General features: G+C 31.4%; 1 protein-coding gene across 1 annotated transcript in view; it reads right to left on the bottom strand.

The window, feature by feature from the left end:
- Window positions 1-10,056: 10,056 nt before the first annotated feature.
- Window positions 10,057-17,407, bottom strand: part of LOC131937055 (low-density lipoprotein receptor-related protein 1-like) — a 57,100-nt gene continuing 49,749 nt past the window's right edge. Inside the window, exons 3-9 of the mRNA XM_059294243.1 lie at window positions 13,674-13,700; window positions 12,260-12,335; window positions 11,675-11,790; window positions 11,310-11,342; window positions 11,035-11,151; window positions 10,693-10,745; window positions 10,057-10,428 (exon numbers count right to left, since the gene is read on the bottom strand). Coding sequence (XP_059150226.1) covers window positions 10,696-10,745; window positions 11,035-11,151; window positions 11,310-11,342; window positions 11,675-11,790; window positions 12,260-12,335; window positions 13,674-13,700 — 419 coding nt within the window. The 3' untranslated portion in view covers window positions 10,057-10,428; window positions 10,693-10,695. The remainder of the gene's footprint in view (window positions 10,429-10,692; window positions 10,746-11,034; window positions 11,152-11,309; window positions 11,343-11,674; window positions 11,791-12,259; window positions 12,336-13,673; window positions 13,701-17,407) is intronic.

Below are 17,407 nucleotides of genomic sequence, written 5' to 3'. Positions count from 1 at the left end.
TGAAAAATAAAAGTTTACAAATGTTATATATTCCAGCCTACAATTGTCATATATGAATCCTTTAGGAGAGGGTGAAAAGTGTGAACAAGACACTTTATTAATTAGAGATTTATTATGCGACTAAGACGATTTTAGACGCATTTCTTGTATTTGTATGTCTACTAACATTAAGTACGAGAAAAATGGCCCGTTGAGGAAGGATACAACGGGCGCTAGGCTGATACTGCTGTCTCTTTTCTCTAAACTAAAACCACCCCCCCACCACCACCCCCCCTCTCCCTCCCCCCCCCCCCCCAAAAAAAAAAACTTGTCTACCGTCCCATTCAACGAAATATAATTATATACTTTTTCCAGTGTCTGCCCCCTCCCCGAAAATTCTACCCCCGCCCCCGAAAATTTCAAGTACCCCCACCCCTCTCCGAGGAGGAAAAAGTCTGAAAGAAACACTGGTGTCGCGCTTAGCCACTACCCGAAGAATTGCATTAAAGAAATTGCAAGAAAACCACTTTTTAAATTAGACACATTAATTAGGCGGTAATTTTATTATAGAGTATCGATGAAGAAATTTCTTTTGAGTTAGGGAGGGGGGGGGGTCAGATGTTCTTACGCGGGGGTGGGGCTTCGCCCCTACCCGAAGAATTGTATGAAAGAAACTCTTCACGCAAACCACTTAGATTAGACAAAATTGCCTTTTTATTCAATGTTTACTCGAGAATCAATGACGTCATATTACTGTGTGCACTCTTCGGCTTGAGATTATTTTCTACTATACGACATCATACTTCGTTTTTTGAATTACTGTGCATGTTTTTAATTTGCTTGTGTTTTCTCTAGAGCGTTCTTGTCAGATACATAGATAGATACACAGATAGATACACAGACAGCGAAACTATTAGTATTAATTGCAATATACAACGGCTGCTGATGTATTTGTTTTTCAACTTGAAGCAAGAAGACCTACCAAACTATTTTGTTTAGAACTTCTACTCTATATAATTTTTACAATAGCAAATAATAATTTAAAGCTGTATCTATAAGTAAGCGGTCAACTTAAGGTGCAGGAATTTGAAATTAATGTAAAGTAACATCTCCCATTTTGAAATCCAAACACCACAATTTTATTCAAGGGAAACAACTTTCACAAGAATAGCTAAAGTAACCACTTGTAACTAAGACATGCTTGAAAAACACAATAAACGCTTTAAATTTCATTACTTTGGAGGTAACAGTTGCATTTATACAATATTTTGGTTTTTAGGGTAAGCTAAACAAAATGGGAATTGGTGATACGTTTTTCGCTGCTTCCGATCGTGAAGAAGAGGAACCAGAGGAGCTGGTCGATCCTTTAGAAGAGCTTAGGAAATCATGTGCTGAAAAGGAAGAATGCCGTAAATTAAAGGACAAACTAGACAGCTGCAGTGCTCGTGTGGATAGCAAAAGTCAAACTTCAGAAACTTGTGTAGAAGAACTAATCGATTTTATGCATTGTCTAGAGTCTAGACAATTGTGCATCAAAGACCCTTTTTTCAAAGTTGAAGTAATGTGTTAGAACTGGCCAAGAATAGTGATAGTTTGCATTTGATCAGCTTATTCTGCACAGGATAACTGAGTGCACAACATAAATTATTAAAGATTGATTATAAATTAGGGTTTTTTTTTTGTAGGATGTTTATACGAAAATGCTTTGAAATTTGGTGTCACTGAGTTGACAGTGTCATGACTGAATGTATCAGCCATGTATCAGCAAGTTAACTTATGTATGGGCTAGTGAGGGAAAGGTTAAGTTCACTGTTTGAATTGTTACATTGTCATAAAAAATGATTTTTATGAGAAAAAAAAATTGGTACCTAAAAAAATCAAAAGTTAAAAAAAAAGAAAAAAAAAGAAAAAAAAGGATAAAAAAAAATTTGGTACCTATAGAATCAAATTAGACTACCCGTCATCCGTTGGATAACTGTGGGTTTCGGGGGTCATCCATCAAAAAACATTACGTCTGTCATTCAGAGGCGTAGCGACCCTTCCCGGCGCCCGGGGACAAACTTTTCGATTTGAACCCCCCCCCCCCCCCGCAAGATTTCGATTTGCACCCCCCCCCTCAAGATTTCGATTTGACCCCTCCCCCTCAAACTTTCGATTTGTTGCACCCCCTCAACCTTTCAATTTATTTTTCCAACCCATTTTGGCGCCCCCTAAGGTCGGCGCCCGGGGACATATGTCCCCCCCCACCCCTCGCTACGCTTCTGCAGTGTCACTTATCGGTATCATCACAAAAAACAGACACCACATTCAAAAATATGTTTTTTTATCTTTTAAAATCTTTTAAAAACACCGAAAACACCGATTTCGGATTATCCCTTCATATACTGACGTCACAGGTGGCCTACTCAACTCTACTTCACCTGCCCAGTGTCCCGCCAAGTCTCAGACAACATGTTTTTATCGTTTAAAAAACGATTCCAGCCCAACATGTCACGGACCACACTATCCCTTCATATGCTTCATATCCCTTCAAATAAAAATTGAAAAAAAAAATATCATTGACGAATTTGGTCTAGAACCTGTGCCACCCGCATGAGAGCCGATTACTCTAACAACTTAGCTATTTACTCGTGACGTCACAAATGAATTTTTATACTATACTTTAACACTTTGAGTCTCCTTATGCAACTTGAATTTCGCGCATAGATCTAGATCTAAGTCTAGTAGTAGTAACTTTCAAATTAAATTTTATCTTAAATTAGCCAAACAAAGATTTATATAAAATAAAGAAGGTATGAAATTATCTAAATCTAGATAGAATTATATAGATCTAGATTCTACGACTCGTTTGCTTAAGTCTTAAGTCTCTAGAATCTAGTATTTGCGTAACTCTTGCTAGATCTAGATCTAGATCTAGATAGATAAATCACAAAGATTTATATCAAGTATTTAAGGACTAAAAATGTATTATGATTATAAAATGGATTGTATTTTATTTAATTAATCTTTGGTATGTATCTAACTAATCTTTTGTTTGACCTAGATTCTAGATCTAGATCTATAAATAACTTGCTTGGCCACATGATATTTTTAGATCTATAAATAACTTTGTTGGTCAGATTGTAGAGAATTTTTTTGAAACACTAAATGAGAAAGACAGTTCAAAATTTATAGAAGTGTTGGAACGTAATAAAAACAGCAAACGGACGTATTGTTAAATGTTATGGCCGACAGAAAATTAGATTTCGAACGCGTTGAACTTTTGAATTGGCCTATGATGGAAGCCGCCATTTTATTGTACTAAAAAGTAAACACAAAACTGCGACGTCACGGTTCCGTCGAGTCTAGTGGTTTTTCTAATCTTTTAAAAAAAAATGTGGTTAATCTACCTATAAATAAATCAATAAATTAATTAACGTCTTTAAATAAATGTGTGATTAACGGTCTGTCTGCAATCAAAAATTGTTCTCTATCTACATACTATTTGACAGCCCCCCATATAAAGCAGTTTCCTTACAGTAAGAAATCAGACAAACAAAAAAATAAATATTCAAACATGTAAACAAAGTTGAGTTTTAGTAGTATATAGATGTGTGAGCTGTTTAAGACAGGGGTCGGCAACCTTTTGAGACGGAAGAGCCAAAACATACAATTTACAAAATTTTCTTAGCTTTTAAAGAGCCATAAACAATCATTATTTTTATTGCAGTATTTTGGTATTTGATAAGGATTAATTAAATAAATTTGATTTTTTACTTTAAATTAATAGCTCTAAACATGAACTAATATTGATTCATATAAACAAAATACAAAAGTTTCTCACAAAAAAAATGTTTTAGCGAACTCTGCTAGGATAAAATTAGTAATTTTAACTATAGGATTACCAAAATCCACTTTAGAAGCCAATAACTTTTTTTCTTTGTTTACGGGCACCACTGGCTCAGGTGTCTCACATTAACCAGACAGGCCTCAACCCGCAAACTCAATCTAACTGGCTTAGATATCGGTTTTATAATCGTGTATCGGTCGCTTCTGTCCTTCCACCCAACTTTACAGTATAATATTTTTATGAGTTTTGAATCTCAAATAATATAATCATTTGTATTTGTTTATGAACCTGCAAACTGAAGAGCCGCATCTTGACATCAAAAGAGCCGACTCCTGCTTTAAGACATTGCCATAATTATTGTTTAATATAAAAATTATAATTTGAAAAAAAAAAATTACGGTTAGTTATACATGCAACCTATGTAATATAATATATTAATACTTTAAGAGAGGTAATATAGATTCCTAAAAAAACTAAAGATTATTCAGTTATAGAACGCCTAACTTTCTTTGTAGTGTGTTCCGTCCTGAATTGAAATCATCTGACTTACGATAAACTCGACTACTCTAAATAATCTACTACATTCACAACAGATACCAAACTTTGATACCTAAACAGGGTTTCGGCGTGGTTGAGTCGATAAAGCTCATGGTTGCTAAACCGAAAAGTCTCCAGTTCGGACCCTCGGGCAGATTAGGCTCGTTAGCTGCCGTTTCTAATAATTTGCCCTAGAAAAAACAATAATGGAAACCATATTCTTCAATCAGTTTCCAACATTTCGCACAAAATTTAAAACAACGTAAAAACTAATTCTCACATCGGCTCCAAGCCACAAAAAACAGCATAAAAACATCTCACTATAGTTTCTAATGATATTCAACTCACGAAATGACATTAATACAATATAAATTTATTCCTGAAAGCTTTATAAATATTTGATCCAAATTGATGCAATTAAAGGCGACAGATCGTGCTGACACTAGGATAAATCTTGAAGTCCATTCATAGTTAAAGTTTCCTCGAAGATTAAAACATTGTAATCTTCAACCTTTTAAACCGGATATTTTACAATGCACACATTTTTTTTCTCAAGAAATTCAAAACATGTCAACTGATAAATTATTTCGGTTCTTTATCCGAATGATTGAACATACGGCATGACACTACACTAATGTACGTTCATTTCATTAATATTTATAGAGGGTTAAAACAAAGTTTATCGATCAATATCCATTGAGGACAGTATTGTTTTTTTTAGTAAAAACGCTTAACTTAGTTGTGTAAATAAATACAAGTTTTACATGACAAAATATCGAGTATAATGCACAACGTACGGCGTTAAAAATAAACATCTAAAATATAAGTTTGCACATTTTATTATATTGAATTTAATAATTTTAAATTTTTAAACATTTAGCGACATAGTTTTCACAGAGACGCAAACATGATGATGTCACTATTTTCTATCAATTTTATTAAGCTAAACAAACCCAATTTTATGACTAGATCCAAATGCCAGTAAATAAAAAAATAACAATAATAATGAAATACGAATCAGAAAGCACGAAAATGAGAATGATTAATTACATATTATTGAATTCATCTGCAAGCTAACAATATTTTTAAACGACAGTTTTTTTTAGTTTATTCTTCTAGATTTCTATTCCCTCGAAGATCTAATTTACCAGAAGTTTCACTATTCTAATAACACCTATCGCGAATAGACAAACACATTTATAGAATGGATGGTGTCTAAAAGCGACAATAAAGATAGAGGAAAACTCAACACTTAACTTGCAAAGCATAATATTATAGATTTTTAACTTTGTTAAAAATTAATATTTTATAAGTTATTAAAATTATTATGTTTACTTTACGTATTCAAACAAAAGCTTGCAATCTAATTCTTATTTGAATGTGATACCAAATCAAAACCCATCTTTCTATTTATTCATTAAAATTTTGAACATCAAGCATGGAAGCTACCTTTAAACACTTCATCTTTGGGAATATAAAATTAGTCATATAAAACTAATTTATTAATTTTAATATCAAAAGCGTGGGAAGACTAATAGTTATAAGTTTACTTTACGTATTCAAATAAAAGCTTGTAATCGAATTCGTATTTGAATGTAATACCAAATCAAAACCCATCTTTCTATTTATTCATTAAAATTTTGAACATCAAGCATGGAAGCTACCTTAAAACACTTCGTCTTTGGGAATATAAAACTAATTTATTAGTTTTAATGTCAAAAGCGTGGGAAGACTTATAGGTATTAAAATTAAAATTAAGATTAAAATATTAAACTGTTGAATTTTTTTCATGTGAATCGTTATCACCAGAGCATACCTGCACTTATTATAGGTGTATATCCTACTATAAAATATTCCTCATATGTCTCAGTCAACCTTTTCGAAAACATCTATTTTGCATTGTAAATAAATTTTTAAAAAAATTAAAAATAAACATTTCAAAATGCTAAGCACTTTAAATAGTGTTTGTAATGTTAAGCTTATTTTCTATTTTCTTTTGATACCTGTCAGCATCCTTGCCGTATTTCGCCGTGCCACAAACAGCAGTATAAAGTTACTTTGTTATTTAGCCTATAACATCATTTCATTGTGCTATAGTAATCAATAAAAAAATATTTGATCTGCTACATTAGAATAGAGGTTTTTTTCATATCGCAACAAGCTTATATTAAAAATGTATTAAAACGAGATTTTTAGTATATGTTCTTGTATTTACTGTTTGGCGAATAAACAAACAATACTGCTAAGTCATTTACAATCTATATATATATATAAAACTCTTCTTGGAGACGTTAGAAAACAACCGTTTAATCGCGCCTTGCAGTCCCCTTTCTTCCTGTTCTAGGAAGTCTGGTGAGCTGTGGTTCACGCTAAATGGTAGGGGTTGGGGGAAAGGAGGGGGTATCGTCCTTAACGATCATCTGTTAGTGTTTTAAAGCAAATATTTTCAGTGGCAGCATTGGTACTGTTGAATTCACAAATTATGAATAACTGAAAAGTAGAAAATAAAACAACTAAATAGCGGCTTCACGCCGCGGGTCGGCTCGTATATTTATAAATACGAAAAATATTGATAGCTACTAATAGTGTGTATTTAAACAAAGATGAAACAAAAATTTATTTTATTTCTAATGTAATAATTCTCTTAATTCCCTTTCTGTTTTCATTCATCTGCAAGATGTGAAAATAGCGCGTTTATAAATAGTGTTAAGAAAGAGTAAGCATGCAATGCTTTCCAAGTGTTAATAATAATTAGGAATTGGCTTATTAACACTAGCATTACATCGTCTTAAGAACATCAGCACTGAATTTATGTGATGTGAGGCTTAGACATTGTAATAGTTGTCTTTTAAACGTCCGAATATAAACAGATCATGATGTATATATCTTGTATTCAGAGATTTTTAAATCGTCATAAGAATACATTACATGGATAACCCTTCGCTCAAAACTAGCAATATTCGCACTTGTTATTTTATAAATCTTTTTTCTCATAACGAAAGTATAAAATGAAGCTATTAAAAAGTATATAAACAAATATTAAAATATTATGTATTTTTATTACAGTGGACTAAATAATTCAAGGAGTTAAGCTTTTGTTTAGATGTATCGAGTTTCTGTTTCATCACATTGTCTCTACTTCATCTGCCCAATGGATCGCTAGGTCCAAAGAGAATACTTTACATTGTCTGAAGTTCTATATAAAGTATGGGAATCCGAATATTAAAACTTGGATGCAAATTATTCAACTGCGTGTTGCAAATATGGGTCTAATTCATCACATGAAACTGATCCTTTACATCCTAATGTTTATTGTGGTTTATCCAATTCTTGGATTCACCTTCGAAGATATGAAAACCAGTTGTAAAGACAGTTGTGGGAAACACTGGTTTAAATACTGCTCATGCGATAGCCGCTGTGTTGTATACAAGACCTGCTGCGAAGATTTCCAGACGGATTGTCCGAATGTTTACAAAGAAGGAATCGAAAAATTCAAAGACCTGCTTCACCTGGAGCTCTTGTGTACGAGTTACAACGTGGCCATGGTCGCATCTTGCCCGAACACATCAGCAACTCAAACTCACTTAAACGGTAACCAGGCAATTCCATTAAACGATGAAAACAAATTTTCTTTGTTTACCTACGAAAATGTGCTCAGTTTTATTAACAACAAACCAATGACAAATACAGACACAGGCATCGTTTTTACCAACAAGATAATCTACGATTGTAACAATAAAAACGGCTCTAATTTTACTTTTTGGCAACCGTTTATTGGAGATGATGCTTGGAACTTTTCCATGTGGAAACAACAAAGCCATCCCATGAATTTTATATCTTACGTACCTCCTTATCAGTTATTTCACGCGACGTTTTGCTCAAATGATGTGATCGATTCGTGTCATAACCAGACTTACGTATCATTGCCTTTGCAAGATTATAATCATTTCGTCAAAATGTGTAGCGATTTTATTTCATATATCTTTATTTATAACGAATATAATGAAATTATTGGATACCGTAATCGCTATTGTGCAGTTTGTAACGAAGGTTATGGAGACTTTACACAGGCTGGATTTAGATACCACACGGCCAAGTTTAAAATTTTGTTCCACATGAACACAAACCATTCGGTACAGCTGACCACTAAAACAGTCGCGCTCAACCAGCACTGGCAGGAGGCGGTCTGTGACTTTGACGACTTTAAAACCGTGACCAGTTTATTCGATATTCAAGACAGCTCATGCGAAATCCAGAAGTGCGCGTCTGAATTCTTTCAAAGTTTGGACAATAAATGCCATCGTTTTTGGGTTATAGGGATAGCTGATACAACTGGAGGGTTCATGGCGTCTGAGTTTGGACAGCTAAATGTTTCTGATGTTTTGATCTGTCTGTTCAATGAGCTCTTTGATTTTAAAGTTTTTAGAAAAACAGTATATTTTTAATGAGGAATCAAAAGAAAGTATAGTTCTAGAGCTAATACAAGTTTATTCAATAAAGAATGAGATTAACTATGAATCTGCGAAAACTGCACCGGAAATAAACAAAAAGCTTAAGACAAAGTTAGTATCTATTTCGGCCGTTATTCAGAAATGCAAAAACAGCTCTAGAGAAAATATAAACACGGAAGCATCAAACTATGTTGATGTGTTAACAGAAAGGAACATGTTTGAAAATAAAGCGGCGGTGGTATCACGACAGAACCAACTGAACGTGATTTTTGTTTTCAACACGACTGTAACAGTGTGTATCATGGTGGAGCAAACGCCCAAAGGTAGAAAACTGTGCATGCCTAGATCTGAACATAACCTGAAAGCTGAGACTCAAGACATTGACAAACTGCTTCAGTCAAAGTGTTTGATTGCCAACACATGCTGGGGTATTGATCTCATGACAGCACTATTGACAAACATTGTGTTTGTTCTACTAACGTTGGCATTGATTGATTGAATTAATGTCTAAAATAATAAGGAGCGAAGAGGACCAAGTTGTAGTTACCGAAAATACAGAATATATTCAAGTAAAAGAATTTAATATTTCCATATTTTACTTTCTCTTTTGATATCGGCTCAATTAAATTTGTTTCTAGTATTAGAAATGACCGCGTTTAATTTTCGACAGCGTTTATATTTTCAAAAAATAAAACATTTAGCAAATGGTTTTTTTAAAAAGTAAAACTAATCTTTCGTCGTGTTTTATTATTTCACAATGTTATATATGTGTTAAATAAAATGTAAACAGTTTTTGTGGCGATGAGTTATAATAAAATATGTCATTTAATAAAAATAGTGATGTAATTGAGAGATATTTATATCCCAACTATTGTAAACGTGTACTAAGGTGTAAATACTCACGTTTTGGTTCCATATTCGTTTTTAATTTCGAAAATCTTTTTTAAATTTTGTATATTTATCTCATAATATTATATTCTGTTTATATGTGTTGCTTGTCGGAGTTTAAAAAATATATAATAAATTTGATTTTATTTAAACCATCTGTACCATATTATGGCAAAATTATTTTAGCAATAAAAAAAAAAAAAAATTCCAAAGATATTATGTATTTGTAACTTTTTTAGTTCAATCATGAAAAGTCAACCAGCAAACACAACAAATTTTATTTGCATTAAATATATTTATGTATTCTAATAAAGTAGTGCGAAACTGATTTGATGATTTATATAAGAGAATGAATTATGTTAATTACGCTAAAATACCCAAGACTGTTGTCCCCTATCAGCGCCAGTTAGGTGCAATGCACACATACATTTTAATGTTAAGAAAGGACCTTGTAAATTAAAGTATTTATTTCCTGCTTTTAAAAGTTAAATGCCAAGTTTAAAACTGCAAGCGCTGTGTCAAAAGAAGTAATTTGAATTATCCTAAATGTGTACTTTTTTGGATGTAAACGGCTAAAAAATGTGTTCATCATTAATAGCTAACCAAAGTTTGCATCTCATAGATAATACACCAAAGGGCGTCTGATATACATCATTATTATATTTATGTCCACAAAGAAAACATGATTGATTAATTACAATTAAATACAAATTGATTTCCATATTGTTCTCATTTGAAATTTATCTGAAACGAAAGTAACAATATTATTTTAGAAGCATTTTCAAGGAATAATTTATATTTGTGATATTTTTATTATATTATAATTAATATTTATTAATTAATTTAAATAACATACAAATGTATTTAAAATATGTTCTCTTTCTTATTAAATTTGAAAACAAATTGTATTATTATAACGTTCTTAAAGTACGACCAGCAAACATAAAATTGAACGAGAATCGAATTATAGGATACGTTTAATGATTATAATTAATACATAAAAATTACTTGTTACTGGCGTTTCTTGCCCTTTAATGAAAAACTTGGGACAGTATAAAAAGCTAAATATAGAAAATGAAATTCATTGTGACATTTTAAATAAATGAAGATTAACAAATAATAGAGTTCATAATTTATTTTTGAAATTTTTTTTATCTTTATTGATTTCAAAATATTAACTTTACTATATAATAACAGTTATTAAAACAAAAAAGGTTGATTTGATGATTATGTTGTAAAAAAAATATTTAATTAAATAATACTCGACTACCGGACTGTCTATCTAGGTCAAAACTAAAGGCTTGTGTTATTATTACCAGCAACAAAAGAAAAGAAAATAGTTTTACTCACAACAATCGTATTCATCGCTGTTGTCGCCACAGTCGTTAACTGAATTACATCTAAAACTTTTATGAACGCACGCCTTGTTTTTACACGCAAACATGTTGGGATTGGAACACTTGGGTTCTAACAAAAGATTTTAAATATGCTTTTCTAGCATTTCAAAACACTGATTATAAAACATTGCGTTCAAGTTAACATTATATTTTGTATTTTTTAAACACAACAAAAGTAAAAAAAAAAAAAGATAATCTAAGTTCTATTTTATTTAAAATAATATCTACCTTTCAAATATTTATATTTCATTTTATCGAAATCTGAAAATTAAATAATAGTGTTAAGATATTAGCTAGTGTATTTATGATAGATAAATGGCTATCGTCATTATGAATATAGTTTAAAAATATACACCGTAGGCATTTATCCATTTTTTATTTTAAATTATCGTTTTAAATAAACTGCCGTATATATATATATATATATATATATATATATATATATATATTTATATATATATATATATATATACATATATATATATATATATATATATATATATATATATATATATATATATATATATATATATATATACATATTTATATATCAATAAACGAGTACAATACCGCAAGCCTCTTAGGACTCTTACCACATTTAACACCGAGAGATCGTAAATGCTTCTCCCTTCTATCAAACATTTGTAACTGCCTTGTAATCGACATAGGGCAACCATCGGTAACACATTCCAACAGCGTAAGGTCGTGTCTGGAAATACAGCCTCGACGATATTAGAAACGATAAAAAATACGATTTAATATTACATAAAATTAAAAAGTGTTTCTAACGCCAGATGATTGAAGCTGTATCGTGTTTTTTCGATGTGTTTAATGTTTTTTATAGGTTAATGCACCGTGGAGTTTACTCGCTTTATGGAAAGAGAAAAATAATGTGTTTAGTTATATTGTTTTTGCCTTATAGCTAGCGATATTAAAATGTACTTAATGAGTATCTAATAAGTAATAAAAGTTGTAGAAAGATGTTCATGAATGAGGGCTACTTACGTTATTCGTAGAAGATTTTACTATAAACTAAATCCATTTTCCGATAACCACTATATATATACGTATATATATATATATATATATATATATATATTTATATATATATATATATATATATATATATATATATATATATATATATATATATATATATACCAAAAGTTAAACATTACCTGCATTTTGAATGAGGGCTGTTAACAAATTCGTTCTTAAGCGTATTTCGGCATTCATTTTCGGAAAACAAACACTCTGGGAATAAAGTAATGTAAAATTTAAAAGATGAAGCAGAAGAAGGGTCGAATTCTCCCTAAAAATATCTTGCTTTGGATACCGATGTCTGCCATTGCCGTGACGGTTTTAAAAAGGAAATGCTTCTGGCTTTAAGTTATATAGCTGATCCCACATTGAACATTGTAGGCCAAAGTAAAGGTCTCTAATTCTTCCGATATTTCTGAAACCGTAATTTTAGATGATTATGAAAAAAATAAACCGGGAGTGATCTCCCCTAACTTTCTCAAATATTCTTATATTAATCAATAGGGGATGGGAACTCGGGATATAGTTATGATATAAACACGATAACTTGAGTACCGTTACAGCTAGGTTGATAAAATTTCATATATAGGTATTTTATCAAAAATCGTAGATCCTGATCAACTTTTGAGCAATTTCCGATAACCGGAAGTGGTACTTTTTCTAATTTGAATTTTCAAAAGCCTATAATTTGAGTACTATTTAGGATAGGTATATGAAATTTCACATGTAAGTAAAAGATCTAATTCTCTACCTTCTGTCAAATTTTGAGTACTTTCCGTTGACCGGAAGTACTAATTTACGCTATTTCCTTTTTCTAAAAAAACGCATGTAAATTTGTAAAGTACTAATAATATTGCGCACTATCATGCACATTTTGTTTTGGCGTTCGCTTGGTGCGCAATTCTTTTTTCTATGAGATTCTATTCTATTTTTAAAAGTTTAAGTAATTAAAAATCATGTCTATATTCCAAGTTATATAAGAATATTCGAGAAAGTTTTGGGTAAATCACTCCCGGTTTATTAAGTTTAAGTAAACAAAAATCATATCTATATTCCGAGTTCCCATCCCACGTAGTGTTATATTAGAATATTTGAGAAAGTTTAAGGGAGATCACTCCCGGTTTATCATCAAATATGTTCAGTTATGGGAGCCCATATTACACATATCTACATTTTTAAAATGGGATGTGATTAAATGCCATAAAAATAATGCTATATTTAATGGTTTTTCACCAAACAAAGTTTGTGGATAAACAAAAATATTTCTAATGTTTTTTATTATAAAAGCTAGCCTTTAAAAGAAGGATCTATGATTAATTGTCCTGGCAACCATATTTTCAGAAGTCCCTGGTGCATGGAGATATTTTCCTTTAAAAACCCTTACTTAGATACACACAAATAAATAAAAAAAGGCTTATTAATTAAGAAGTGTTATTTTCTTTTTTGTTCCGGAGCCAACCCTATTCTAAAGCCCGCACTTAAAAATCTTCAGAAGCTTTTTTTTTTTCCAAAATGTAATTCTTTTAAAAATAATATAAAGGACAAACTTACCAGATTTATAGTGGTCGAAATGAAAATCTGAAATGAATGAATGTAAAGATTATCTTGTTGTCAGCTTCTTAAACGTTGTATTGATAATTAGATCTTTTCTTTAATAAAGAGGGTTCCTTATTAATGTTTCCATTATTAAAAAACGTTAGTTGAACGTAAGAAACATAAAATAATCATTCAAATTTGATTAAACCTAAAAAAAGGATTTTTTATAATACAAAAGTGAATTAAATTCTTGAAAAAATGAGAGCGTTCGTTATTTTGTTTTAATAATTTATCAAAACTAAACAAATTTTAAAAATATTATTTAAAAAAAAATTTCTCATAACCAAACTTTTATAGAAATAAAAACAAGGATAGCATAAACTATAAATGTTAACTTCTTTTTAAAAATCCAATTACTTTTGTATGGCTCAATTAAACAAAACTTGGTTTAATTCTACGTTGGAAGTAATTACCGCAGTAAATTTTTTTAGTTTTCAGCAAAGTTTTTAAGCTTTTAATCTCAAGGTCAAATTCTTTTCTTGTTAAAACACAGTTTTTCTTGATGCACATCAGAAACACAGTAACGAGTCTGGGTAAAAAAATGTTTTAAAAGAAACTTTTGATGTATTACTTTTTACATCAATATTTGTAATTTTGAATTATTTGTGAACTTTCTATGTCTTATTATGTATATTAATATTTTCAATTTTCTATTATTTGTGAAATTTTAATTACTTTTACTATTTAAATTAATATATGTAATTATGTATTATTCTAGAACTGGTTGCCAAAGGGGCATAGCATACTAATGTTCAAGAACCTGCGACAAATTGAAGATTACACTTACAAAATACTCGTTTTCTATCTAGTTTCTAATTGACTCATCTGTTTATATATCAATGAATGTATTTAGGACATATCACTTTTTCAATAAACTATGTTGTATGGAATGTCTTGTTACAATATTTCAATTATTTAGTTGTACATAGTTTTAAAAGAAAAACTATGTTACAAATCGTGACTCGGTTTTTGTTTGTTTTAAATGATAAATTAAAACAAAGATGTATCTCAATTGTTTTAGACACCTTAAAACGCATGTAACTATCTCTATCTCGCTGTTCTCTGTCTCTCTCTCTCTCTCGCTCTCTCTTCGCTCTCTCTCTCTCTCTCTCTCTCTCTCTCTCTCGCTTTCTCTCTCTCTCTCTTTCTCTCTCTCTCTCTCTGTATAGGTAACACAAATCTTGGAGCTACTAAAAGTAGTAAGGGACATAATTATTAAAATTGTTAAAATTGTTATTTTGCTAGTAAATACGATGAAATAATAATGTCTGCTTGGTTCTCAGTTTCATGTCGTAAACTACAGTATAATTTCACCTATAAACAATTGCTGAATTTTAAGGATTCTATTATTAAACTCAAGCATTACTGCAGTTATTGAGGTTTTAATCAACATGACAATCTTTTCAATATTAATTAATGCTACATTTTTCTTGCTCGGAAGGAATAATATGGCTGGATTGACGCACCTATATAACCAGGTACATGACGTTGTGAAAATAATCAAGTTTATACGGTTACCCTGATTTTAATTCTGTACATTATATTCTATTTGACTTGTGGACTTTGTACCTGATACCTGTTGGTATTGTTTGCCTTTAAAAAGTTGGCACGCTGTTCGACACGCTTGGCCGAATTTGAGACAGTACCAAATAACGCTAGCGTGTGTTGACATTAGGAAATAGAGTATAGCTGTGTTCTATTGTCTATTGGTAAAAGACGGTATATATATATATATATATATATATATATATATATATATATATATATATATATATATATATATATATTTATATATATATATATTTATATATATATATATATATATATACTTTTTTTCCGACAGACCTCTTTTCAAATATTTTACTCTGGCATACACTATATGGAAAATTATATATGGAAATTAGCTCTGGACCTTATCAAAATCTTACTCCGGTCCTAAGTATTAACTGCGCTTTCCATCGCAGCTGAAAATGGAATGTGCTGAAATGTGCCTGCAATGTGTTCCTAAATCAAACTAATACGAAACTCTCTTACAGACAAACCTGTTCCTCGTTGTTTACATTGATGTCAAACTCCACCTCGTCAAAGTCTTTCAGACATCTGGGGTAGTTACAACCTGGACAGAAATCACACTGATTACAGGTGTAATCAACATTAACATATTATGTTTTACGTAGTCGGCCATATAGAATGAGTGCACTTCTCATAAAATTATTCTCATGAATTTATTTTTAAATTTAAGGCTGGAGAAATCAAAGCTGACAATTCACATAGTAATGAAAAGGAATTACGGTATGCTAGATGGATCCGTCTTCTGCGTAAAGTTTAGAAAATGAAGGAAAACAATACTCGCGCATTGTATTTTTATGGGACAGCATGGTGCGGTAGAGCGCTAGACTGCTAACTCGAAAGTTTCGAGTTTGAATCCGGGTTCAAGTCAGTAGAACGTCCATGAGTCCACCCAGCTCAGATGGGTAACTTACATGTTAGGGAAGCAAAGGCGACTGGGCATTGTGCTGACCACACCTTCTCTTCATATGCCGAAGTCAAGAAACTTATGAACTCTACTTCATCTTACCGATGGATCGATAGATCTAAAAAGGGATTTTAAATTGTGTTTACATTGTACGTGTACACACTCACACTCAAACACTTACATACTCACATGCATGTATGTGTGAGTGGGTCGGTAGGTGGGTGTGTCCGTGTATAATCTTTAGTATTCACCAATGTATCTTAGACTAGCAATACGACTAAAGATGTTCACTTTCTACCATCATGCTATAGGGATGCCCATGACTCTCCCTGAACAAGCAAATGTTAACCTACCCAAGCTTGTCTGTAGTAGCTGTCTGGCTAGCACGTAGGGTGACTTCCCTTGATACTGGTACATGTAATAGGCCGCATAGATGGCGACACATATCGCCAGGTACGTATACCACTTCATACTGAAGAATTCAATCCTAACCTGGTAAGCAAAGGATTAAAGAATTCCAGAGTCTTTTAATCCTAGCCTGGTAAGCATAAGATTATGGAATTCTAGAGTCACTTAATCCTAACTTGGTAAGCACAAGATTAAAGAATTCAATAGTCACTTAATTCTAACCTGGTAAGCACACGATAACAGGATTTTAGAATCAGTTTATCCTTATCTAGTAAGCACAAGATAAAATAATTGAATGTGTTCCTTCTTAACCAATATCTGCCAACACTACCGTGTTGCAACGATCACATTAGTGTCGTTTCTCCGGAAATTAACTAGAAAATCAATGTCCGTGTCGCCGAACTATATTAGGTTACGATATGCAGGCCTACAACATTATTGTTTCAATGGTGTGTTTTATACTACACACTATATATTATATTATATTTGAAATGTTTTATATATAATCTGTGACCCCTTGACGGTATTTTGAGCTAGCTCGAAAACATAGAAGTGATTCTAAAAATTTTTTAGATATTTCTAATTGTTTAATTATTTTACAAAGTGGTGGAAGTTTTTGCTAAGTACACTTTTAAGAAGTTAACAATATCTGCCATTTTGATCGTGACTGAAACTAAATTTTGGCCGATTTCTCATACATTTATTATGTTTAAGCTTTCCATATACATTCGCTTTCGAATACGCTGCAAGATTTCAAAATTGTTTATTAATAGATACAGTGGTCGGGTCGGTAAAGCTCATTGTT

Source organism: Physella acuta, unplaced genomic scaffold (genome assembly GCF_028476545.2).
Source record: "Physella acuta isolate Inbredline_101_S28 unplaced genomic scaffold, ASM2847654v3 ptg000199l, whole genome shotgun sequence".
NCBI lineage: Eukaryota > Metazoa > Mollusca > Gastropoda > Physidae > Physella > Physella acuta.
This window is presented reverse-complemented; position numbering and strand designations above follow the sequence as displayed.